The sequence below is a fragment of the Poecilia formosa genome, unplaced genomic scaffold (assembly GCF_000485575.1).
Source record: "Poecilia formosa unplaced genomic scaffold, Poecilia_formosa-5.1.2 Scaffold152, whole genome shotgun sequence".
In the NCBI taxonomy this organism is placed as follows: Eukaryota; Metazoa; Chordata; class Actinopteri; order Cyprinodontiformes; family Poeciliidae; genus Poecilia; species Poecilia formosa.
Window position 1 is genome coordinate 1308315 of NW_006800091.1, and position 25102 is coordinate 1333416.

General features: G+C 36.4%; 1 protein-coding gene and 1 long non-coding RNA gene across 2 annotated transcripts; both read left to right on the forward strand.

The window, feature by feature from the left end:
- Positions 1 to 26: 26 nt before the first annotated feature.
- Positions 27 to 793, forward strand: LOC107837566 (uncharacterized). The gene is made up of 2 exons (XR_001663585.1): positions 27 to 166; positions 236 to 793. It is a non-coding gene; the product is annotated as an uncharacterized LOC107837566 (long non-coding RNA).
- A 2145-nt stretch (positions 794 to 2938) lies between these two features.
- castor2 (cytosolic arginine sensor for mTORC1 subunit 2) lies at positions 2939 to 25102 on the forward strand. The gene is made up of 9 exons (XM_007563884.2): positions 2939 to 3251; positions 11021 to 11091; positions 14014 to 14207; positions 17363 to 17495; positions 17570 to 17693; positions 18842 to 18952; positions 20711 to 20793; positions 21128 to 21222; positions 21461 to 25102. The coding sequence occupies exons 1-9, from the start codon at positions 3139 to 3141 to the stop codon at positions 21521 to 21523; spliced, it is 987 nt and encodes a 328-aa protein (XP_007563946.1). The 5' UTR covers positions 2939 to 3138; the 3' UTR covers positions 21524 to 25102.

A 25102-nucleotide genomic window follows, 5' to 3' on the forward strand; every position in this document is an offset into this window, starting at 1 on the left:
GCGTCCTGTGGGCGCTGGTCGGTGGTAGGTGTTCTCTCTCCCTGCACTTTAGCTGATCTTGGTCAGAAAATCTAAATTGAAGTGTGATCATAGGTAAAACGCCACTGCGCTGCGCTCCTTCTCTTCCTCGTTCTGCGAGTGTGTGTGCATGTTTGTGGATCGGCAGGTAAGAAATTAACGCTCATAAGCTCCAGTTTGTTCCAGTTTTATTTAAAATGGTGACTAATTTTCGCAGGTCCCCCACAGTTGGACCATTGCTGCTCTGCTCTGTCTGCATTGGTCTCCCGGATCTCCGTTTGCTTTCATCTCCCGGATTTCTGCACAATCGTTTTAAAGTTGGACTGCGGCGGCGTCATCCGCCTTCATTGAAGCGGTGTTTGGGGTGTGGCATCGGCGAGCCCATTTCACCTCCTGCTTTGGTGGGGCAAGAGGGCCACGCCTGGTCCTGATGTTTTAACTTGTATTGTCTATCGTTAGTTAATTTCTATTTTGTTTACAGCCCTTTTTGTTTATTTAGTCGGGTTGATATTGTTTTATTTTGAGGTTTAAGATTGTTATATTGGTTAACTGTTTTTGTTTGTTTGCAGTTGCTGAGGTCCGGTGACGGTGTCTTCCTCTTCCGTGTGTTGTGATTCTTGAGTTTGGGTTGTCTCACTGCGTCTGGTGTTAAAGGTTTTGTTTGTTTGTTTGTTTGTTTGGTGGATGTCGTCCCCATAGCGCCCCCTCCGGCCGGTAACCTCAGCTACTGCAGCTCTTCTACTTTCTTTGACTTCCTTTGTTTTTCATTCTTAAACTGGTTTTAAAAAGTGCATTAAAAAAATAATTTAATAAATGGTTTTTATAAACTTTAAACTGTCTCGGATGTTTCAATCCTTCGCATAACCGAAACTGTGTGCCTTAAACAAAAGGTAATATTCTCTGGGTGAAATTCCCAGGGTGGTGGCGTTGAGCAATCTATTAAAACTAAAGTTCCACAAAAATCTGAGTTCCATCTAGTGTTGCCACAATTCTTTCATGCAAGTTTGAGAATTCCTTTACTCTCCTGTGGCAATGATGCGCCTGTGTGGTATAATGTTGCAATTTTGGTTACCAGTTGAACCGAGTCCAACCAGACTATGAGGCAAGAAAACAATCTTGGAGTATTCAGTTAACCTAGCTGTTATGTGTTTGGACGGTGGGAGGAAACTGAAGTATCTGGAGAGGGCCCACATGCAAACTTCATACAGAAAGACCTTGTGCTGCAAGACAACAATACTACCAAAAGTGCCATCGTGCAACCCCTCCCTAACCTTGGCTGATGAGGCAAAAATGGTTCTGGTAACGCATTGAGTTTTGTGTCTGTCATAACACTGTTATGACACACTGTTTGTGTTATGACATAGGGGTGGAGCCAGTAACATGTCAACTTCTAAATAAGGCCAACCAACTACAGGAGTGAGCACCCTTAAAATCTAAAGAGGCCCCAAATTAAACTGTGCTTAGAGCCCATATATCCTTGGACTGGCTCTGTTCTCTAATATAAATGTTTAGTCTCTAACATTATCTAATCCCTTAGATTTAGCAGCCTTTTTATGTCTAGATCATTTATTGGTTAAAACTAACAGGTGTTATATTATGAAAATGGTGTCAAGTTATACAAAAGTTAAAGTTGTGAGGGATAATATCTGCTTCTGTCAGTATTAAGCGTGAGATTGGCAGGTGCCCAAGAAAACTACATTTCCCAGGGTGCTCCGGTCGAGCGCAGACCTGCCCCCCTTCGTTTGAATGGCAAGTTGTTTGTTTCACTCCGACCAGCTGCTAACTATTCCAGTCCGTGAGCAAACATGGGGAGCAGCGTACCTTAGCGCAAAAAGCTACTGCAGAAATGCTAAAGAGTCCCTTCCGCTTTCATAGGTTTTCTTCAAAATAAAGGTACATTAATAAAGAGCGTGGAATTATGTAGTTATCCAGTCACCAAGTTACTAATGATTGTAATGAAGACAATGTACAACAATTAGGCCACCACTTTATCTAATTTTTTCCATTTTTGTTTTTTTGTTTTTATATACAATTTGTATCATTTGGTCTCGCACTTTGTACTTTATTTTGGTTCAGTTGCTATTGTTTGTGTGGTTTGGATGTTTCAAAAATAGGAATTTCTGTCATACATTAACAGAATGTCATCAGAGGCTTCTTCAGACTTACTGTAATACAGACAGCTATAGGAAAATTTCATATACACAACCATAATTATCTACAACAACTCTTTGATTAAATTTAAATGTATAGGTTACATTTAGTATCCATAATGAAGTTTTTTTTTTTCTAATTAAATATTTTTGAATTAAAATCCAACATGGCTGCTGTCAATAGCATGAAGCTAAAAGTTACAGAAACTAACTTTAAATTTTTACTTTTGATTGTTTCTAATTAAACCAAACATCAATGGTTTGGTTTAATCAATCAATCTGTTTGACTTTTCCCCAACTTTCCGAGTATAGACAGAAAGCACCATAAGAACTTTAACAATTGGGAAACAGTTGAACATTGCATTTTCTAGCAGCAGTTGTAACTGGCTAATTGGCTTACCGCCAGCTTACTTTTAAAAACAAATCATAGTTATTACATTATTATGTGATTACAGTGATACTGATATAGCTCCATTTGAATTTAAAAAGTTTTCTTGATTAAAAATTGTATTGTAAAAATTGTAATCTATTCATTTGTGTATTTAAGCCCAGGTAAAACCAGATGCTAACTTTAGCATATATTCTGTTTGAGGGACTGACAAGAATAATATATTCATTGTAAAGTGAATAGTATATTTAGGTACTACATAGCTAATCGGTTTACATAAACAACCCAAAATGATTAATTTGACGTTTTATGACTGAAACGTTTCATTTTTGGGTAATTTAAGCCGCTTTTACTTTGAAAAGCACCGAGCGGAAGTGGTGTGGGGTTCCGCTGTGGGTTTGACATTAGGTCCGGGTTTTACCTCAGCTTTCTTTATTCCACCCTACCTCCCCGTTTCTTTCCCTGTTTAATGCGCCCCAGCCTGCCGTATGTGTCTATTTATTTATTTATGCTTTCTGCCTCACAGTATTTAGTTATTTTGTTTTAAGTTTTAGTCGTTCCTCCAATGAGAAGGCGTAAAAGATGGAGCTTCATATTTTAGAGCACAGCCTGAAAGTGGCAAGTATAGAGAAAGAGGGGATCGAGATTTGCACCCATGGATTAATAAAACTCGCCTTCCTGGCCTCCAAAACAAGGTAGGCAACTTCAGAGTGGTGTTATCCGTGTAAAACTGTTTTCATGTGTGTTTTATGTGCTTTTCCTGCTGCTGCTGATAACCTAGCCAGCAAACACCGGGGGTTGCATCTTAAAGGGTGTTTACTGGAGCTGCAGCTCGCTCCTGGAGTTGTGTTAATGCTCCAAACATGCTGCTTTTAGGTGTTATTGTCAGAGCAGCTCACAGTTTCAGGGCCTGTCCGGCTTGTGGAGGGTTATGACGAAGCTTTGTGGCTCGACGCCGGTGTTGGTGTTTATGTTGTTGCTTTCTGGCTTCTGTCAGGGTAATTTTAGCCTGATCTGGCAAAGTTCTGCATGCAGATGAGGGCATTTTAAAGGCGGAAACTTTTAATGTAGAAGATCCGGTCGTCATGGCCGTAAATGGCAGGATGCGGGCCCTGGGTAAAAGCTTGTTTTGGTGCTCTACCCTAGTTGCTACTGGTATACAAATAATGTTATGTTGGCTTTTTATATGTCCAAATAAAGCTTTAAACTCCTTATGCAACCCACCATTACCAAATTATTAGAATCAAATTATGTAAAGTATGTATAGAAATAAAGTGTGCAAGCACAAGTGTTTTTTAAAATAGTATAACCCGAGGTTTTAAAAAAAATCATAAGGCTAAAAATATAGCTTAATGACTTGAAAATTGAATAATAGTCAAAGAAATTGAAATCGTAAAATAGAAAATGAGTACTTTAATTATATTAACCAGTCCAAAAGTGATGATTGTTCAAAAATAATTAATAAAAGAATAACAAGTTTGTCAATAGTAATTCCACAAACTGACTTTCTTCTTTCTTTAAAATGTTCTGTTTCATTCATTGCTAAGCAAGTAAAAAAAAATATCACAATAAGTCAGACTATTTTGGTGAGCATGTCAAGATGCTTGGACATCACTGATTTATCGCATCAGTTTATATATCATATCTTTCTAACATTAACAAGCATTATTGATAAAAAAAAAATTAAACTGAAAAAAAATGCAATATTTTGAACTATAGACTTGAACATACTTTTTTTTATTAGTATTTAACATTTAAGTCTGTAAATTGTCAATATAAAATGTGTTATTCTTAAACAACAATATTTTTGATATCTTGTCAAATTGTCTTTAACAGTTAAATTTGTAAAGGTGATCATTTTCTGACTTTTATTGTATTTCTTGTTTCAGGTTTTTAAGGAGTTTGGTTTCCATTAAAAGTTGAACATATTGTTCCTTATTTTTGAAAAAGAAGGCCAACTTTTCTGTCAGTGTATTTAATTATGAACATTTCATTTTTGAAGTAATATGTTTTTCTAGCAAAATTAGGACTATTAGAAGTCACTTAACTGATATTTATTATAATAATTATCATTTGTTGAACCCGCCATGGCATTGCATAACATTTTTAAATTGCCATCTTTTTAGTTATTTTCTGTTAAGATTTTCCCAGGTTTCAATGTAAACAAACCTCAGAAACATTGTGGCTAACTTGGTTTTTAATCTGCGCTCTCACAGAATGTTGCAGAAAACTTGTCTAACACCCATTCATGAGAGTAATAGTACTGGTTTTTACTTCTGGTTCTGTTGTGGCTGGTGTCTTGTAATTACCTCTCTGTCCTTCTGTGTGGTGTCCCAGATAAAACTTGGTGCTGCTGTGATTAATCGCTGATAAAACACAATCCCTTAAGGTTAATCTTTACCTGACGGCATCAAAACTGCCTGAAGTTGCATTGTAGCCAAATGCTGTTAGTATTGATTACAGTTTGGGGACCAATAATATCTGAAGATTTATCTTTCTCAGCTGATCTAATCAATCGTCATCTCAAACTACTTATGCTAGCAACATTCTCCAAAGAGCAGTCTGTAAGATCAATCAATCAACCGATAAGACTTTATTTATAGAACACTTTTTGTGTAATCAAATCTAAGGCAAAGAGCTTTTGTAGAATTTCAAGAAAAAAACAAGAAAAATGGTAAGTTACAGGTGCAGTATGGTAACTTCTATAAAAATGTTTTCTTTATATATTGGTAAAAACTGTCAGCATGTCGTGAGACAGATAATCTGTAAAAACATGGATCCTCTCCACCTCCTCACTGAGCTATTATTGCTGTCTGAAGAAATGCACCACTCTTGACCAAAAACAACCAATCAGAGCCAGGAGGAGGGTCTTACCGCTCTCAAACACATGTACCTCCTGCTAAATGTGCTAATGATAGAGAAACTACTTACTGTTACAGAAAAACCATTTGTCTTCCATCATCGGTGGCTATGCCAACTAGCCTTAGCGTTCATGACTTGCTGTGCTAGTTGCAGCGTACCACAGAGTAAGGGATGAGCAGCGACACAAAGAAGTGATTGACAGCGCTAAGACCTGCCTCCTGGCTCTGATTGGTTTTCTAGATATCACTGGGAGAAGAAAGGGGAGCTCAGTTTTTTTTTTTCCACAGATTGTCTCTCATATCAAACTGTTAACATGGTGACAGTTTCAAAAACCTACTGAAATTAATATATTTTAATACAAGTTATATACTGCAGCCTTAATAAGAGTTTGGAAATATTCATATTTGCTGACTTTTTTCTTTCTCCCATTATTTAAATGTTGTCTTTCTTTCGTTTTTTCCCTTCTTTTAACTCCCTTGTATACTTTCTGCCATTCTTCATGTTTTTTTCCTTGGGTCTTATCTTCTCATTGTATCCAACTTTCTTTACTCCCTTCTTCATTGTGTTTCTTATTTTCATATCTATGTCCTTCATCCCTTCCTTGTGTCCAATCTTTCTTTCTTCTGTCTTTCTTTCCACTTTCATAGCAATATTCCCAGTTAAACCCCATAATTAAACCCTCCTTCGTGCCCTATGCTTAATATACGAATACCTATTGGCAATGGTTTTATTGTCAGCTTCCTTGATTTCTGATGTTTCAGACAGGAAGTAAGAAGAAGTGCTTTTGCGTTTTTGTTTTTTTTTATTGATATTGATTCTCATATTAAGTTACTGCAGTTAAACAGGCCAGGCTGCCTGAAATAAACTGGAAAAACTAACCTTTACAACTTGTGATAAACTATAAACAATGACCATTTGTTTTGCAACCATGAGCACTTGATGCTCTCTGGAGGTCATCTTCCAACTTTAATTTCCACTGCATTTGAAATGGTAACCACTACTTTTTGGGAGTTTTCTGAAATGTTTAGTCTTTCCCTTTTATTGTTAGGGTTTTTCACATGATAAAGATACAAACGTCAGTGTATTTTGTTGGGATTTTATGTAATTGACCAGAGGTGTACAACTCTGGTCCTCTGGAGCTTCTTGCTTGCAGCTGGATGCATCCCTGCTCCAACACACCTGTACCAAATGAATGGCTCGTTACCTGATGAGGGAATTGGGCTAATATTACCTGCTAGCTTAACAAGTAGCTTCACTTTTGCTGTAAAAATGACCTTTTTTTCTGCATCAAAAGTCCGCCTCCTGCAGAAGAACTACTTTAAAAACTTATTTCTTTTACATATGAGCATAAGTTAAATTTGCAGTTTGCAAAATCACAAAATCTTAGTATTTTTGGTCTGGTTCCAGTGTTAATGTCTTAGCACTTGTATGTAATAAGACAAAATTAGCAAGCTATAGGAGCGTGTTTTAAATGTGGCCTATTATGCTTCCTTGAGCAGGTTAGGATAGATCTATGGCCTATACAAAACATGTTGATTACATTTGTTGTACAAAATAATTCTGCTAATGAGATTTAAGTTCTGCCTATTTTGAGCTCCTTACTGTTACTGGGTGTAACTCAAGAACAAAGCACTTTTCAAGCAGCCATTGTACAGCACATTCAGTAGTAAAACCAGTTGGTCAAGAGTACTGAAGCTCTGCTTGGGTTTCTATGTGACGGGCAGCGCCTGCTAATTTGTTATGTTACATCTGGAAGGTTTTTGAAAACGGCACATTTTCCAGACATCAAAAAACAGATGAGTGTTTTTTATTTGTTTGTTTTTAAGCATTTAGTTTGTTTTTTTTAAGCAGTAGAGACCCAAATGGAAGTATAAAAACGCAAAATCAGAATTTTACATAATAGGCCCCCTTTAAGTAAATCATTTTTTGTTGATTTTAAAGCAAATACTAGATCCACTGGGAGATTATTTCACTAAAGCATTGGGGAAAATGTATTTTAAGTGAAATACTCTCCCTGTGGATCTAGTACTTTTTCATCAATATTAAGAAATTATTTACTTGAAACAAGCTCCTATAAATAGCTTAAAAGTTACTTGTTATTGGTGTTTTATTTCAAGTGTACTGAGGTATTTGCACTAGACACTAGACCGAAAACATTTGGTAGGATTTTGTTTTTGCAGTGTGTAAGTTGAAAGATGAGACAAGAACATTTCTTGAACAAAGTCAAGTTCCTCCCATATGAGACTTGATATTTGGGTCCATTTTTTAAGTGATTGCATGCTGCTGGCAGCCATCCAGATAGGATTACATAAGTTCATATAATTTGACTGCAGGGCCCGAGTTTTCATTGGTTCACACTGGATTTTTTTTTGTTGTTTTTCCCTGTTGTTCCACTGAGGGACCAATGTTGAAGTGGCTCCTCTCTGATGAGCCTCTTCAAGTGTTTTCTTTCATCTTTAGAGAACATACAGTCTGTTTTTGCAGATATTGATTTGATTTCTTTTCAAATCTGCGGTTAAGAATTGAAAACCCAGTTTGTCTTTTTTTTTTTCTTATTTCTTCTTTGAACCCATTCACAAAATGAAATCTAAAAAGATCATGGAAAAGTCTTTAAGTGCTGCTCTTTCAAAGGAACACAATGGAAACTCGGCAGCAGGTGATTACAGAAAGAAAAAGAAAAGTGCTATGTTTTTCTGCTGCTGTTTACAGCGTCTTATTTATCTCTTAAACAAGCTTCCACTCTGTTCTCTGTTACCTGCTGATCCTCCTAATGCAGGGCTCCTCTTGGCCAAAACCTGAATAAATCTGAGCAGTTCTTCTTCTTCTTGTAGTAATGTTTAGTTTCAAAAGTTTTGCAGCGTTGCCATAAAATATTTGCCCAAACGTTTTGCAATAAAATGACATCAAGAGAACAAGGATTATATTTTCTTTTGGTGGGGGAGATGCTATAAACTAGATTTGGACTTTTTTTTGGCTGAAATGATTGTGATGAATCAATTATTGAAATAATTACTAATTTACTAATTCATTTCAGGACTCAAAAAAATTTCAATTTGTTGAAACCAGAGCCATAATTAAGCCAAAAAGGCTTCTGTTGGACACTTGTTGCAGAAAACGTGATTTATTTATTTATTTTTTAATTGCTGTGGGGCACAGAGTGACTGGATATCTTATTGATTTTAATGAGATTTATTGATTCTTTCACTGGATCTACAGAAGAGAACATGAATTTAAATAATTTCAACAACACTTTAAATTGTGGAGATTTTCACATATTAACAGTAATTTTGCTGCTACAAATCAAAATTCCCATGAGAAATTTTATATAACGATAAATTGTACATTTTTTTTAATTTTCCCTCAATGTATTGCTTAAATTTTGTTAAAAAAAAAATAAAAAAAAAGAAAGAAATTCTTTCTAAAACCTTCCGTAAAAATATAAATATTATTTAATTTATCCTTAAAGTGAATCCAGTTTAGTGAGCAAAGACCAACCTTATTTAGTGGGATTGAGGTAAAGTATGATTATTTGTTTGTTAAAAACTGGTGAAAGCTTCCTGAATCTTTTGCCAGATTCAGGGAAAGATTCTGAAAAGCGTGTTGAAAATCTCCATGAGATAAATGTTTGATCTGGACTCTGGCTCGGTATCGTCCCGGCCGCTGACGAGTTCAGAGCAGCTCCTGGAAGATAAAGATCCTGATTACGGTCAGGCGCTTGCAGCCTGACTCCAAATGAATGTCAGCACCTCTGCAGAATCGGCAAATCACTCGATACGACTTAACAGCTTCAACAGAGGAATGTGTCCTCAATTTGTTTCTCCCAGAAAGACCTGAAATAATTCAGAAATTCATGCTTTAGTTACTTTTATGACAGAATTTTATAATTTTTTAATTAAATTTATTTTTAAATGTTTTTTAAAATATGTTTTAAATATAAAAAAAATATTTGCATTATTTTATGTACAGTATAATAAATAAAATTAGATTTATTTTTTATAAATAAACTAATAATGTATATCTCACAGAAGTGATGACTGAAGTAAAAGCCACTTTTTGAAAATAATTTTTCATTTGTAATTTTATTTTAAAAAAATAGAAAAAAATAAAATAAAAACTAAACAAAAACAGTATTAAAATCTGCTTAAAAGGCACCTGAAAGTACTGCATTTAGAAGTACTTTCCTTTTCTGTCTTAAATTAAACCATCCAAGTTGTTTTTTTGCTGTTTTTGTTTTTTAAAATTTAAAAAAAAAATCCTCATTATATACTCGTGATGACTAAACTCTGTTTTAATCACTGTTCTCCACGGTGCGGTAATTTAACCCAGAGCTGTGAATCGTGTGTGTTTGGGGATCATTTAAAGCCTGCATGTGAAGTTCCTAACATGCTCACAGAGTGAGGCTTATGCCAGCCAGACGTGCAGCGGCCGCTTCCTCCTGAAGGCGAATGTTCAGCGTCTCTGCAGTGGTTCTCCTGTCTCGTGTTAATCTGAATGCAGTCATGTCAAAGAGTAAACAAAGTCATTAAACAGAGCTTGCATTAATATGATAAAAGGAGAACGAATCTGCCCAGACCAGAGGGACGACGCTCGGTCCTCGTCATCTTTAATGTCCCCGTTCGACAAAACAAGCCGTAAATCAGGGTGACGTGTGACAGCTCGTCTAATTCAAGAAGGAAATCAGCTTTTGTTCCCAGGCAGAGCTGTTAGAGCCTCTGTGTTGATGTCTTTCTGTTCCTTCACACCGTTCAGACAAATATAAAGTGTAAATATTGAGCGGCAGGCCGGCGAGCAGCGAGGTTATCACCAGACTCATGTTGATGCTGTTTCCCTGTCTGTTCAAGGACATGATGGAAAATCTCTGCTTCTGCTGAAACATGGGTTAAAGTGAACAAAGTGCACTGAAAACAGCTTGTTTGTCACTTAGTCTTTATTGATTTTACATTGTTTTAACACAGAAAACATGGGGCACATTCAACTACTTGCTGGGTAACATTTACCTCAGTTATTTTTTTTATATAAATTCTCCATTTTACCCATTTTCTGTCCATTTGTGTAGTTTGTAGTTTCAATTATAAACATTTTCTCCACTATTGCAGTCTATTGGTTCCTTCATTTTCTCCAGTTCCTCATCATTGCTTTCTTTACCTCCTACACTAATATTACACTAATTAGATTATTTCACAAAGATTTAAACAAGAGCTGTAAGCTCAGCTGGTGGTGAAGTCTAAAAAACTTAAACTACTCAAACCAAGATTGTTTTACCTCAATTATCATTTTCTGTTTGACCTGTTCAGTTCTTCAGAACAATGCCCCATTGAGCCATCTATTGCTATATTTATAACCAGGATGTTAATATTCACTCCCTGAGAACCACTGGTTCGACCTCATTTGTTAAACCAAAAAAAAAAAAAAAAAAAAATTTATTAAATGATCAAATTTATGTATTAAAAGCTTTGCCTTTTTTGTTGGGGACGCCTTGCATCTTTTTAGGTCAACTTCCCAGTTTATCTAATTCCTTTATGAATACTTAAAACAGCTGAAGCAGCTCTAAGTGTTATAATAATATTTACCGGGGTTCTTTTTGGGGTTTTTTCTGTTTCAGATGCAAGTTCTTCAGTTTGACGGAGACTCCAGAGGACTACACTATCATCGTGGACGAGGAAGGATTTAAAGGTGGGCCTCTGTCTCTAAGGAAGTTGCCTTGGTAACCGTGGATGGGGATCGTGTTGTGTTTTCTCTAATCGCGTCCAGCGGCGGCGACTTCGGCTGCCACTGTTTGAGCACACTCTGTCGTTATAGATGCGAGGCCAATTGGCCGGCCGCCGTTCTTTGCGGCCGGCTGAGTGAACGAACCCGTGTCATTATGCCGCCGTTTCCACAGTGACCCTCCTCAGTTACTCTGGAGACACATGGTGTGTGTTGCATAACTGCTGCAGGTATTTTACACTGATAAGTGCCTCTGTGTGTGTGTGTGTGTGTGTGTGTTTTGTTGGACTAAGAAACGGGGTGAAACTCAAGCAAGCCGTGTCGGATGACATCAAGTAAACAGAACACACGGTTCTGACCGGACCCTGACAGAACGCTGCCAGTGGTTACAACCAAGAGCTTTTTGTGATTTTTACTTTTTTTTTCTTCTTCTTTTTTTTTTTATTGTTGTGTTTAAAGCTGCAATTAAGGATTTTATAAGTAATCAATGATTCTGTCGATTATTCTGATGATTAATTGAATAATCGGATTAATAAAAAAAGTGGTGCATTTTGCAGATTTTCCATTTAACTGTTTAAGTTTTTTTATGCTAAATTAGAAATACACTAAAATATGAAGATAAAATGATTGAATTCCTTTTTTGAATAATAAACATTTTACCACCTATGACGCAATTACAGCATTTTCTTAGTGAACGCTTGATCATTTGTAGCAGAGGAGCTAAGCAGCTAAAAAAATATTCAACATGTGAAAAGACCAGACCTTTCTGCTTGACTTAACATAACGACTTAACGACTGGTCTATTGATTAATTTTTGAATTATTTTATCAAATTTGCTAGAACTATGTAAATATGTTTTTGCCAAGTTGAAGAAGTTTATATATATATATATATATTTGCCAAGTTGAAGAAGTTTATATATATATATATATATCTTAACTGCAAAATGTGTATATTTTTGTACAGTTTTGGCTTAATTGCCGCTCTCAGAATGTTTTCTTTCAGCAAACATTTCCTTTTTTGAATCTGAATACTGCAGTTAATCCTTAATCAATTACTAAATTAGTTTACAATTATTTAAAAAAACAATCATAATCAATACGATTAATCGTTTCAGCCCTACTTGTTTCTTGAAATGATCAAGCTCCACTCAAATCTTTGTGACTTTGAATGAAATTAGATATTTATAAAACATTTATTAAATAAGTGATTTAAAAAGTAAAACTTGTATTAAAAAGCTGATTTCTGCACTAGTTTTGCCAGAGATCCAAAATAAAACAATTATTTCCTCTGTCTGGATGCTGTGCAGCCGGAGGGATTTTTGCTCTTTCTTTTTTCTCTTTTACTTTCGGACACTTGTTATATGATGTAACCGTGGCAACAAGATGTTTTTAACAACCGGGAGCAGCTGGTGAACTTCTTGAAGCTCAAATAACACCTGAACTTTGACCCCAAATCCCAGAGGAGTTAAAAAAGGAGGCTTCATGGATGCAGAGCAGGACCAAAGAGCTGAGAGAGAAGGAGGATGTTCTCACCATGCCCCTGACTCCGTCTTTCTAAACAAAAGGCCAGACAGAGATTTTAAAGAGGAGTGGCAAAAGCAAATGAGGTGGATTAGCAGCGCTTGGTGTCATCCAGAGCATGTTGCTGTGGAAATATCGTCTTCTCTGCCTTGAAATTGAGCTGTTAGCATGTCATCCAGCAACAGTCTTTAGTCAGAGGCTTCTTCAGATTCATTGCAAGACTGACTGCTACTGGAGATCCTTCTTGGCCGCAGCATCACCAACCACAACTCTTTGAAGATATTTGGATCATTAAATAATTCCTTCTGGAATTATCTTTGAATTTGAATTGAAATGAATTTTCTCTTAATCAGCTCTGACTCGTGACTTTCCTGTTTAAGTACAGAAAATCTGTACATTTTTTTTTTTTAATCTTTTTGATTTAGCATTTATGTGTTGTCAGTAAGAAGACACTGTCCATTCACTGGTGATCCAAACACATTATCCACATATGACAATGCATTTTACTTCAAAAGCTCATTTTGTGTTGGTAAAATGTGTTTTTAAAGTATTCGTCTGCTTTGAGAAACAATAGATGGTTTTAGTAACATTTAAGGATTTATGAGTTTTTATTGTGTGCAGGTGATTTCTCACCTGTTAGAAATAGACTCAATTGGAAAATTGCAACTTTTGCTACCTTTTCAACTGGTGCATTTCACTTTCACAGGGCACTGCGACGGCATATTAGGGCCATTCTATGTAGGGAGAAAAAAAAGAGTATATTTCTAACAAAACTAGAAACAAGGACATTTCTGAACTTCTGAGCTTTAAAAGTCTACTTTTGAAACCGAGAAATTTCTGAGTTTTTTCTAGAAAATCTTTGACGTTTCAAACACAGAACTTTCCAAGCTTTTTTCTAGAAAATTTCCAAGTTGTTTTTTTTACGGGAATTTTCTTTTTCCTTTTTTTTTTTCCTTTGCCCTTAAACCTTTTGTTCTTGCCTTTTAAAAAAAAAGAAAAAACATGTTCCCCTCCTCGCCTATGGGGCGGTGCACCAAGAACCACTGAAGGAAACGTCAAAAACCTCTAAAGAAGACACTGAGCACTACGTCCTTCTTCATAAAAAGCAAACAAAAAGGAGTGGCATCAGATTATAGCAGCTGTTGGATTTCTCTTTTGTGTCAGGCTAAAAGAACACAACCCATTTCTCCCGCTAGCTCTAAACTCGTTCGTCTGTTTTGATTGGATTTACCCAGAATGCCCTGCACTCTAGCCTGCTTCCTGCTTTTGGAGTGGTGTCCATGCCCAGGATAGTTGTTTGAAAACGTCAGACTCCAGTTGCTTCCACAGAAAGGATGAATAAAAACTCTTTCCCCCTCTTCCTCAGAGCTGCCTCAGTCAAATCTCATCAGTGTTGCCGATTCAACATGGCTGGCGCTCAATGTGGTTTCCGGCGGCGGCAACGCTTCCAGCTCACAGCCTATCGGCGTCACCAAAATCGCCAAATCAGTCATCGCGCCACTGGCCGACCACAACATCTCTGTTTTCATGCTGTCAACGTATCAGACCGACTTCATCCTGGTGAGTGTCCTTTCTGACCGTCATAGTGCCGTTTCTTTTATTTAAGGGAAGTCAGACTCCATCAGAATGTTTTAAAGCGATGCTGATCTGTTGTTCCTCCGGCTCTATGAAGGGATGTTCAAGTTTTTATTCGTACTTTTGCTTCTTTCTCACTCATTGCCGTCATGTTGGTTATGTAGAAAATGAGAATATAGAGGGGCCCAACATATTAGAGCTGCAGTGGAAGGAATTTACTTTGGAAACAGAATATGGAAGATTTATGAATTTTGAAGAAACTCTCTGAGAATTTGTCTCTGATATTAATCTAAAAATTTCATTTTTTTTTGTAGAGAAGTCTGTTTTGATGTGTAGTCAGAAATAAGTTTGGGTTTGATGTGATTCACTGATGCAAACTTTACATCCTTTTCATAAATATAATTTGTTTCAATTGTTTATGTCCAGATTTACAGCGTCTGGTTTCTTCTGGTGCAGAATTATGACGCATGTCTCACATCTATGATGTAACAGTCGAATAAGATGCGACATGAGCATTTATGCTCCAGACCCTTTGAAAACTATCGGATATTTATCCGATGTACTTCCACATATGGAAGTGGAACAAATCGGTTTTTTTTGTTTGTTTTTTTTGTCTGTTTTAAAAGATCGGAATTGGGCCGTTCAGGTGAGAGTTGAATATGGGTCACATTTACCTTCTGTGTGAATGTCGGCATCGTCTCCCTCTACAGTGATTGATGTATCCAAGCATACTCACAAAGTTTAGTGGAAGGAAAAAGTGCTTGAAAGGACTGGAATTAATCTAGAATTACTGTTTCTAGATTAACTTTTGATGCTGTTTTACTTTGAAATGCGTCTTTATTGCAGGTAAATTAAAAATGTTTAATTATCCACAGAACCAGCTGTGATGTCATCCCTCTCAGCCACTAGTTTGGAGACATTAAAGGAAACGTTTGGATGTGATTAAGCTGATGATGATGATGATGATGATGATGATGATGATTTTGATTTAAACTGAACAGGTTGCCGTCACGTCATTCATGCTGGCATAAAGCTGGTTAGCTTTACAGCCTGCTGTAACTGTTGCATTATTTGTCTGTTATGCAACCACTGGCAGGCTGTTGTTTACATCCACAGAGCCCGCATGAAAAAGGCAATAACAGTGGATGAGATGAGCCGATGACTGACTGTCTGATTTTTAAATTGGAAGGAAATCCTCTGGAGTATCCAGAGGGACTCTTTGTTTTTACTGCCTCAGTCCTGTGGAAAAACAAGGTCTGCTGACCCACTGCAGCTTCTGTTTTTTTTTTTTTTTAAATGGGGGGGGAAATAATGGCTGTGTGCGTTGATAATCTGTTACATAAAGAGGATCAGCAGCTCAGCTTCTTGGAAACCAAGGTACCGAACTCAGACCTGCTTCCTGTCTCCACTCTGCCTGCTTTACATAAAACAGACAAATGTTTACCGCAACGTTCCCCACATCAACTCCTTAACGTCTGACATTGATTTACTGTAGATTTCCAACCAAATCTTTATGGAAGCCAAAAAACAAATCGGATTAAAATCTGTTTTCACTGTTATGTTGCTTCGTGTTAAGATTATTATTCAAATATAACCTAAAATGTCCCTACTGGATGTGATTGCATCATTTCATCTAGGAATAAATGAAAATTAAGTATAGAAAAGTCTTTGATATATTTCTTATTCTATAATCTGAAACAAAAGTAGATTTTTATATTGATTTATATGCATGAGATGGAAGAAGTTGGCCTGAGCTATGAATATTAAAGAAATTTTTACTCTGAATTACATTCAATCCCCTTTTTATTTGGGTTTCTAATCCTCATTTGGACCCTCAGACAGATTGTAAGTCCTAATCAGACTAAAATATTTCTACTGAATCTGAATTAGCCTCATTAATTTAAATATTTCTGCTTTATTGTTTGTGAAAATATAAGAAAACATGCCAGCCTTTCATACACACAGAAAAACTAGGTATTCTAATGTTTTTTGTGACTAAAGCATATTTAAATGCATTTCTATTGCTTTTTGAGGATAACTGATTATGAGCTAAAACATTATATATTGGAACATAATAAACAATTATTCTGTTTTTTCCTGTTTTTAATTACACATTTTATGGAGAAAATATTTAGTTTGTGAGTGCATTTGCAAGCGGCAAGTTAAAAAAAAAAACAAAAACATATGTTTTCAGAAGCTGTAAAGCTGGAAACCAGTGAGAAGCCTTTAGTTACATTAAGACTTGGTTAAAATGATTTAATCAAGTTAATTGCAGGTCTGTAATTAAACTGCAATTTAGTCGAGAATTGTATGCTGTCAAAATAAGCAACATTTTCAATTTAAAAACTCATTTGAGCTGCTAAATTATTGAATAAATAGACATATTAGCTCAACAACAAACACATTTGTTTTTAACCTGTTATTTAGTTTATCCAACCATCAGTTTGGTGTAAAGAGTTTCAGGATCTCCTGGTCATTCATGGAAGTTTAGAAACGTGGACGCTGACATTAGCGTTAGTCTGTGCTGCTGATACATAGTTAGCACTGAGATGCTATTTTAGGCTAGAATAGCTTCGCTGTTTAGCTAACTCATTTTAGCACAACTAGAACAACAGCATTGTGTATTTTCATCCGTCATAAAGCAGTTAATTCTTCTTTGTGACGCAGAAATGAACTCGGGCAGAAGCGGCTTTGTCGCCATTTGTGGACGCAGCTTGTGCATCTGATTTACGGGTGTAGCAGAAACATGTGAATACAAAAGTTACAGTAACATTTTGTAGGCATTAAAATCTAATTAATTTATCAAAGTTAAAGCTTTAATGTCCTTGATTTAGTTTAAATCAATTTCATTGGGTTTTTTGGGGTTGATTGAAAATTATCTCAAACATTAGACATTGGAACATTTTTAATAGAGAAGAGTACTTTTTTGTTTATTTTATTTCTTTTTTATAAACATACTTTTCTGGAAAGAATATTTAGCTTTTGAGTTTTTGTAAGCACAGTTTCCAAGTGAAGGGTGAGTTAAAGAAAATTAAGTTTTCAGGACCTTTAATCTTCACCCCTTAACCTTAAGTCAAACTAAAGTTTTTGCAACTTTTTCTCTAAATTTCTTTGATGTTTTTATTTTTCCCCCCCATCAGGTCCGAGAGCGCGACCTGCCGATGGTCATGCACACCCTGTCTTCCGAGTTCACGTTGTTCCGGGTTGTCAATGGAGAAACAGTCGCCGCACACAATCTGGGAATCTCCAACGGATTTGTGAAGCCAAAACTTGGTAGTTATTTTTTTTATTAGTATTTATTTTTTAAGCTGATCTCACCTAACCACTGATGTTTTGTCGTGTGTTAGTGCCCCGCCCCATCATTCACCCTCTGTCCAGCCCCAGCAACATGTTCTGTGTGACCAGCTTGGACCCAGACACACTGCCCTCCGTCGCCACGCTGCTCATGGATGTCATGTTCTATTCTGGAGGGTAAGACACTCACTACGCCATGGCCTCAACGTATCCCGAAAGGGTTCAACTCTGAAGCTGATCAGGAAGAGAAGCTGTTTTCTGAAGCTCAGTCTAAACAGGAAGCTAACATGTTGCTGCTTTTAGAACCAAAATGAAAAATCTTTTAGTCATTTGACCAAATCTGATGATAGATTGCCTGAATAAAACAATAAAATAGATTAATAAGTGACTAAATCCACATTCTCCTTTTCCAAGCAGATAAACTAAGAGAAAAAACAACCACACATTTAAATTTCCTGCTTTGACTCTCAAATTTTCTCTATTGCAGTGAAACACCAGGTGCCTGAAATAGTTTCTATATAGACATATTTGATCAAATATCTGTAAAATCTAAAGATATTAGTATACTTGTGAAGTATTATAGTCACAATAAAAAAGAAAGTACACCTTCTTTCACTGAATCCATCTAATTATAATAAAAAGTTATACATATTACTATTGCAATTTTATGATTACAAAGTGATATAGTTTTCTTTTGGATGTGTGCTTTAAAATTAATACTATATACTATAAATTAATACTATATATATATATATATATATATATATATATATATATATATATATATATATATATATATATAAATAAACACTATAAAATTCATCTGAAAATCTAACATTGATGGCAACAAGTACGGTTTTATGGATCTGCTGTATCTTATTCACCTATCAAAGCTCCAGCACATCTGTTTTACTTCTTTATGAACCGTACAATGGCCACTGGAAAAGACAAGCGTCTAGTTGTCGAATTATCAACCAGAAACCACTTTCTTCATTCTTGCTGGTTTGTGCAGGAGGCTCTACTTCTGCTTTTCAAAGATGTACGGTTTACAGTTGCGCGTCTATTTGCAAGGTTAAACGTTGAGTTTAGACTCAACGTTGTCACGTTATTTTAATTTAAAGTGAAAAGACACCATAAAATGGCTCCTTCTGAAAATAGGCAGAACTGATCAGACTAAAATCTGATTATATAAGAATGAGTTGGTGCAATGAAATGTAATATGTTTTGTATGGGCCGTAGACCTCAGGTTACCTTTAGGAATGAAAACGAGCTGGATGTGACCATAAGAGACGTTGAGTTCCTGAAGGTTTCAGTTTCTTCCCCAGGTCAAAAGAGGTCGGGGCGTCCGGCGAGGACTCCAGTCATATCCGCTTCTTCTCCTTCTCGCTGATCGAGGGCTACATCTCTCTGGTCATGGACGAACAGACGGCTCAGAGGTGAGCACAAATTAAACTTAATTATCTTTCTTTTTCCCTGAAAATCCCACTCGTTTCCTCAAGATGTTGTTTTTCTCTGCTAAAGGGGTCGTTACTTTTATATCGGGGGAATAAATTCATGATTGCTATTTGAGGGGGTGATTAGCTTGTTGCTAAGCAATAACGAACCTCTTGGGTGGATGCGGTGTACTTAAATCACAGTGGGTGTCGTTCTGACTCATTCCTTCTCCACCGAGTCCCCCATTTTCTCTCCATGAACTCCCTCATTAAGCTTGGAGCCCATGCAGAAAAGCATCCGGCTTCATGTTCCACCTCGTCCCTAACGGCCTAATCAAAGCCCGGCCATTCAGAACCAGAAGTGGACATGTCATTGATGCCTTAACTGAAATCATAACAAAAAAATCATTTAAAAAATATGAATCAAACCTTTGGTTTCAGGTTTCTGTAGCATGTAGGTCAGAATTGTCCCCATGTTTTCTGTAATGTTGTGCCTTAAAGGGACAGGGGACCTATTTGTCTTCACTTTGCAGTTTCCTGGGTTTAACAAGCTGAAGAATCTACCTGTTCTTATTCTCATTTCTATTTTAACCACTGAATATCTTCAATTTACCTTATTTATTTGTGAAACAAACCAAAAGTAAAAAAATAAATAAATAAATGCTTGGATAATTAATCAATAGTTGAATATATTTTATTTGATGGAATAATGAATATTAATGATGGTACAATGGTACAATATTAATAATGTAAATACACCGGATTTAACAAGATGCTCATTTCCATTCACAGTCCCATGAAACAAACATGCCATACAAATAACATTAACACATAAAATTACATAAATGTTTTTAAGTTTATTCCCTGTCTCATAGGGAATGGAGTTTCTGGATAATCAGTTGTTCATCAATCTATCCATTTTTTTCCTAATCTATCACCCCTCTAGTATTTTTCATTACTTGCAGATTTCTTATTCAGCACCTGGCCATTTACTATTTATAGTAAATGTTACATAAGCTAAGTAACTCAACCTCTTATTAAAAAAACTATATCCAATAAACCAACAGGTTTTGTCCTGAATGCTGTGGATTATATAGATTTTTTTTCCTTCAGATTTAGGAGATCAAACATCACTTGTGTGGCGTCGCTGTTCTCAAAAAAATCTCTTCCCCAGCCAGCGTTTAGTCTCCATGGCAACCAACAACCATACTTTTCTACGAGTGGTGTTTTGTAGAGACGACATTGAAACATCGCAGCTTCACTTTATTGTAGAAAGTTCCTAGATGAGGGAAAAATACATGAAGTTACAGAAAATATTCCAAAGAAACCACATTTACCACCTGACATGTTTCGTCTTCATGATTTCATCTCACTTACATATCTCAGATTTGATACCACAAAGAATAAATACAAAATGTAGTTTAATTTATTAAGGAAAAAAAAAGTTATTTAAATGTTAAGTCTCCTAAACCTAACAACTGGTTGTGGTGTGTCTCCATAGCAACAACATCCATCAGGGCTTCGTGTTGTCAGTCTGGTTGTATTTAAGTAATTTCTTGTTTCTACAATTATCATAGTTAGCTGTGGATAGTAAAAAGCATGATAATTATGCTTTGAATGAATACATTATTCAAAATGGCTTTGTGTATTTAGTCATTATTTTGTCTAAAATGTCTATGGGGTCAGGTTTTTAACTGATTTTAGTGATGTTTAAATCTGGATTTTTTTTTCAGTTTTAATCTGTCATTTCTTCTCTTCCAGGTTTCCAAACAACGTTCTCTTCACCAGCGCCTCTGGTGAGCTCTGGAAAATGGTTCGAATTGGAGGACAACCTTTAGGCTTCGGTGAGTTCCTGCTGTTTTATTTTGAAGGATTAGTCGACTTCTTGTAGCTCTTCTTAGTCTGAGAGCTACAGGAAGCTTCAATGGCTCCTAAAATTTAATATCCAATTAATCGGTTATTCTGGATGATTACTTGGATAAAGAAATTTAATTACATAAATTATTTTTTTGATATGTTCCTTAAATGAAAGTTGGGGATCAGTTGTGGATTATGGATTATCCACTGTAATATTTGCTTCTGGTTTTGTATTTTTGCACTTAGAAAACAATGCAAACCGTTTTTGTCAATGTTGAGATGAAGAGTTGATTTTTTTTTTTTTTCTGACGTGTTTTGCAGATGAATGCGGCATCGTGGCTCAAATATCAGAACCTCTGGCAACAGCTGACATTCCTGCTTACTACATTAGTACCTTCAAGTTTGACCATGCTCTGGTAGGAAAACCTTAGTAGTCAGTATCTTATATGCAGTAGACAAACACAATGCTTAGCTTTTGGTCGCTAGATGCTGTCTGTTTATAATGGTAAAATTTTCAGCTGAGTGCAGCAGTCTGCCTCTCCTCATTCATCTGTTCAGTCGTTTTTATCATCTCTGCTTTCTTACTACCAGACCGTGTGAACTAAGTAACCTTATCTACTAAAACAAAATTTCTTGTTGCCGCTTCTCTTCCAGGTCCCGGAAGAGAACATCCAAAGCGTGATCAGAGCTCTGCGGACCGAGAGCACAGCGCAGTGAACGACCTTGTTTTGTTTAGTTTTTTTGTTGTTTTTCCAGTCATTTCGTTCAAACGTTTATCATTGCCCAAAAAGTGCCAAGAGTGGGTTGCTGTGGATCAGCTCAGAGAAGAAGGAGGCTTCTGCTGCCATCACTGTTGTTTTTCTCCCTGGAGCCCCCTGCTGGCTGCCAGCCGCCACTGCTTTAGTTTGCTACACTTGATGTTTCTTTACCTCTAAAAGCTGCTTCCTCCCACCAGCACCATACTGTAAAACCTACTTCAATCCTCTCAAGGAAGAATGACGAATGTACTCCAAATCAAAGAAATATTCAGTAAGCTCTCCATCTCTCCCCTCCCCCATCGTTTTCTCAGTGCCAATGTGCTTGAACGCCGAACCCGATGCCTTGTCTGACCGCTGCACATTTGCAGTGAAGGAGGCGGTTTCATAGTTAGACTTTTCATTTTATCTTTTAGTCCTTGTTAAACTGAACCAGCAATGACCTGACCCAGTGCTTCACACCTTTTGGTTATTATGGGAAGTCTGGTCTGGCGACACATGAAGGAAATCTTAAGATGTGCTTTGAGATGTTTGGTGAATTCACACTGTGAGCAGCCTGGCTGATTTTAGAACTGACTCGAATTTAGCATTAATTTCTCTTCATAATCTAATAAATCAGTACTTAAAATTGGAACCTAAAAGATTTGATTTCAGGTGTATATGGAAAACTTTAAAGACACTCCATCATCATTGCACTGTTATTGTTTGGTGTTCACAGGTCAGCTTTACGCCTCCCAAATGAAATATTTTACAAAACTTTGTCTCTAAAACCTAAACTAGTTTCTGGAAAGTTCTTCTCAGTTCCCAGAACTGAGAAGAACTTTAAATAACTTACAAGTTAGTTGTTTTTTTTTTTATTTTAACAGAGACGCATTGTAACAAACCCAACAATTCTCACTTATTTGAAGTTATCAAAATTGTAGAAATGTATAGATATGATGTTTTATCTTATTTCACTATTGTTTCTAAGACATAACAATTTGCATTCCCTTATGTAACCCTTGGCTGTGAGAGTCGAGTCCTCGTTGTTCCCTGGACTCTGCGTTGTGTACTCTTTAAGGTTTTCGTCGGAAGGAAACAAGACTCTGACACACACTGCGGTTTGGGATCGTGGTTGTGACCGTTTATTCGGACCACCTGACAGCGATGCGGCTTCGCCCTTTAGAATGCAGAGCAGAAACTGCTTGTCAACTTTCATTAACGCAGTTATTTTTTATCTTTTGATTTACAGATGCAGAATATATATATAAAAAAAGAAGAAAAGAAGACAAAATGATACAAAACTAACAATGATACAAAACTAACTAGCTGAACATTAAAAGTAACATTTTGTTACATTGAGGAGCTGGCGGTCAGTATTGCCTACCTTTAGAATGCAGAGCAGAAACTGGCCGTTGTATTACCAGCGCACACTAACGAATGCCAAGTACGGTGTCCTTCAGAGGACATACTCCACAAAGCTCCACAACACAAAGAGCAAATCCAACACTGACATGCGCCGACACATTCAAGCACTTCCCTACACTTACATTAGCCATCTGGAAAAAAATAATCGCCGTAATGCTTCTGCTGGTTACCATATGATGTCAGAATTATTATTCTGGGTCATATATTATTAAATATCATTTAATTTGTAACTGTTTTGCTCAGCAGAGACATCTAATTGGAAAGAAAAAAAAAACATGGAAGGAAAAACTGCTAAGTAGCATGAGCACTGACCGCTCTATTAAAGAGCACCAACACTCTTTAATAATAAAAAAAAAGGTTTAGAAAATAATACCAAAATTATTTTTTGAATATTTAAACTCTGGATCTTGGTCCCTGCATGGAAACAGGAAGTTCCAGCTGTAACTTGTAATTCCACTTCTTGGTAACATTCACCTTTTCAACTTGCTTTCACTTTAATCAAATAGCCATCAGCTACAACCGAAATAACATTTTCTGATTTATCTGTTAAAGTTCTGATTTTAACTTTGGGTCTGAACAGGGAGAGAATCAGGCTCAACACCTTCAGTTCTGCCTGAGTCCCCTGTGAAAACAAGAGCCTGATTTAAATACATTTAAAATTATTTTTATTCATAAAACTGATGTAGAAATTTCAGAAGTTCTCCAGCCAAGAACAAGCAGCTGTTTTTCCATTTCTAGCCAAAAGTTGGTCCTGACTGACTAAAATTTTAAACATCTTGATGAAATCATGAAGTTGTTTTTGACCAGATTAGGAGAGAATACATTTTGAAGACAGAAACGTGAGTCAGCTTGAACCAACATAGCATTAGATACAGAAACAATCATTCATATGAACCATAAAGCATCTGAAGCAAACCAAAATGTTTTCTTCATTTAAATTAACAAAACTCTAAGCTTTCAATGATGCTTTCCTAATGCTTAAATCAACATTTTCACCAGAAACAGCTGGAAACTTGGCTATCTGCTTTTTCCCTTCCTGTCGGGGTTTTTTTGTTGCAGAAAGCTGCAAAATAAAAACTTCACAGATTAATGCGTCCTTAAGGCATTGCACGATGATCTTTAAAAACTTTTTGATTAAAACAATTTTATAAGTAAATTATGTGCTGTTTATCCAGTCAGACCACTTTTAAAACTCCATTGTTGGGCCAATCAGTTGATCCTTTTGGAGTTGTACACTACATTAAACAAAAAAAAAATCCTTCAACTATTACCAAGGGTTTAAAGAAGATAATTAGGACCACTGAATAAAAACAGAATTTTGAATTTAATCTCAGAATTCAGACTTTTTTTTCTGAATTAATTCTTTGAATTCTAATTCTGCGTCAAAATATAATAATTACTTAGCTGTTTCTTGTTTTAGAATTGTAAACTTTATCCACACTAGAAGCCTGTACCTAGATTTGAGTTTTCAGACTAGATTTGGATGAAATTGTGTATAAACAATTCTGAGAAAAAAAAAAAAGTTACAATTCTGAGATTAAAGTCAGAATTCTTTTTTTAGCGTCTCTAATCCTCTAAAGTGTTTACACTTTAAAACCAACTGTTTCACCTCAGAACAGGCCAATAAAAACCTGCACTCTGCGATGTTTTCCTGACGCTGGCGTTGCTCACAGTGTGACGCCGCAGTGAGACTCGATGAATGGTGATCTACAGTCGTAATAAATTACTGAGCCACTTTGAAAATGTGCTGAACATAAGCTACGGTTCACAGGGGGAAGGAAGGCTCCTCTCTGACCCCTGGTGTCCATTTAGGTCTTGAAGCCGCCCCCCTCCGGCTCTAGTCTGCACTTTAACACAGGTCCCCCCCCCACACTGACCTGCTGTACTGATGTGAAACCAGAGAGGACTTCTCACTTCACGATGATTTTATCCATGTGGAAGAAGTTGTGACGATGTTCTCCCTGGCCTTCAGCCTCTGATCAGATTAGTAGAAATCATGTCTATCAGTGTTAAAACTCCAGGAAGGTAACTTTTGTTTTTCTGATTGCATTTCAAAGAAACATGTTAAAAGCTTTTCACTTGGAGCTTCTCGTGTGAAAACAAAATAAACGAGCTGTTTTGTTTGTTTTTTTTC